The 1,871-nt window shown below is 42.8% G+C and overlaps 1 protein-coding gene across 1 annotated transcript; it reads left to right on the top strand.

The window, feature by feature from the left end:
• Nucleotides 1-6: 6 nt before the first annotated feature.
• Nucleotides 7-1,871, top strand: CMTR2 (cap methyltransferase 2; the record flags this gene model as incomplete). Its single annotated transcript, XM_075187832.1, is given in 3 exon segments — nucleotides 7-511; nucleotides 514-981; nucleotides 984-1,871. Coding segments are annotated over 3 exon segments (1,491 nt in total), but the record flags the coding sequence as incomplete, so codon positions are not given.

Raw genomic sequence — 1,871 nt, 5'->3', positions numbered from 1 at the left:
TCCTTGCACTATTGTGAAGTGGTCACCTGTCTGGAGATCCTTAGTCCAGGAGGTTCCTTTGTGTTGAAGATGTTCACCCTTTTTCAGCATTCTTCTGTTAACCTTATGTACCTTTTGAGCTGCTGTTTCCTGAAGGTGCATGTCATTAAACCTGGAACGAGCAAGTCCGGGAACTCTGAGGTGTATGTGGTTTGTCTGGATTATATTGGCAAAGACGCTATCAAAGATCATCTTGCAATAATGATTGCAAATTTTGGAACGGAGATTGGGTGCAAATCTTTGTTTCCTCACGCATGCCTTCCAGAATCATTTTTGAAATCCCACCAAGAATGTTGCACTTTCTTCTATGAACATCAGACACAAACCATTCATGAAAATCTTCAACTTTTTTCACACATGGGAAAGGAAGATAAATTACACTTGACCTGTTTACGAGAATCTGCTGTATGTTTTTACATGGAGAGGTTCCAAGTGCAGTCTATTCCAAGGAGGTCCTGGCTGGTGAGGACGCCATACGTGGATGTAGGCTTAATGCTCGGTGGGTGGGGACAAGTAACCGTCGCTCCGACACTTTTAATGAGAGGAAGCAGCTGGAAGCTCTGACCTGGGATGAAAAAGTTGCTGATGGCTATTTTAGCCCCTGGATTAAAGAACATGTTCAAAGTAACTTGAGCAGTGGTTACTTTCTAGAAGGCTCCAACTGTGAACTGAAAAGTGAATGGTGGTACTTAACTCAGGGGCAACAACTAACCAGAATCCAGAGCTCATCATTTTGCGATAGTCCAACTATTGAACTCATTCAATGAGACCATCGAGAAATGTTTTGAAGGACAAGCTACCGCTCTTCCGCCTCGCTTGCTTGCTGTTCTTGTAACCTGCAATCTGCAGAGGACGTAGTCTTGGAGTTAGGAATGGTAGAGAATGAACATCGCTGTCTGGTCAGTGGGGCTAAATCAGTGTTTGACGTTCTGGAACGAAGACGACTGCACCATTTTTCCTTGAGGCTTCCCCTCCACTTAAACCCATTTCCCTTCTTCATGATGGAGACCCAACTTATCAGCAGCAGCTCCTATCCTTACTTCTGTGCTCTTTCCAGCACCTACAGATGGGCGACTCTTTACTGCTTCCCATCCTGTCCTGTTTCACCCGCTTTACAGCTGGTATCGTGTATGTATTGTACCATTGCTTCCAGGTCATCCGCTTTTCATGTCCTACTAGCCACCTTACCCCTGGAACTGACGCTCTACTCCACTGTTCTGGATTCCATCCTCTCCCTAGTTCGGTCATCCAGTACCTGCAGGAATTAAAGCAGCATGTAGATGAGTTAGTGATATCGGCTTCTCCAAAGCAGATACTGGAGTTCATACCAATGGAGGAGCTTCTCCACGGCCCTTTACTTGAGTTCTTATGGGACCTAAACTCTGCCGTCATCAGACACAGTCTGCATTTAATAGGGCTCAATGAAAAGACATTATCAAACACTGCCAAATCCAATCACTGAGGCAATAAGCCCTAATTACTCTGCAGTGCTCTCAGCTATGTACAAGTATATGTAGTGACGTATGTGTATAGATATGTATATAATATAAATAAGTATTGCACTTAACACGTAATTGCTTATTTGACCTTGAACATTTTATTTTATAAAAACAATCCCAATCACGTGCCTTTATGCTTTACGTTGTGGAATGCAATATTCAGCCAGGACTTTGTTGGTTTTGTTGAGTTTCGGCCGAGTGGTGATTGACGGATGGCATCCTTTTGTTTCTTACATGTGACTGATCCTAGTAATATTTTGGTTGAAGAATACTCTGGGTTGTGACAAATGTAAATATAATTTTGGAAAATTAAAACCTCAATATTTTTGTTCT

This window comes from Mixophyes fleayi, chromosome 10, assembly GCF_038048845.1.
Source record: "Mixophyes fleayi isolate aMixFle1 chromosome 10, aMixFle1.hap1, whole genome shotgun sequence".
NCBI classification, from domain to species: Eukaryota; Metazoa; Chordata; class Amphibia; order Anura; family Limnodynastidae; genus Mixophyes; species Mixophyes fleayi.
This window is presented reverse-complemented; position numbering and strand designations above follow the sequence as displayed.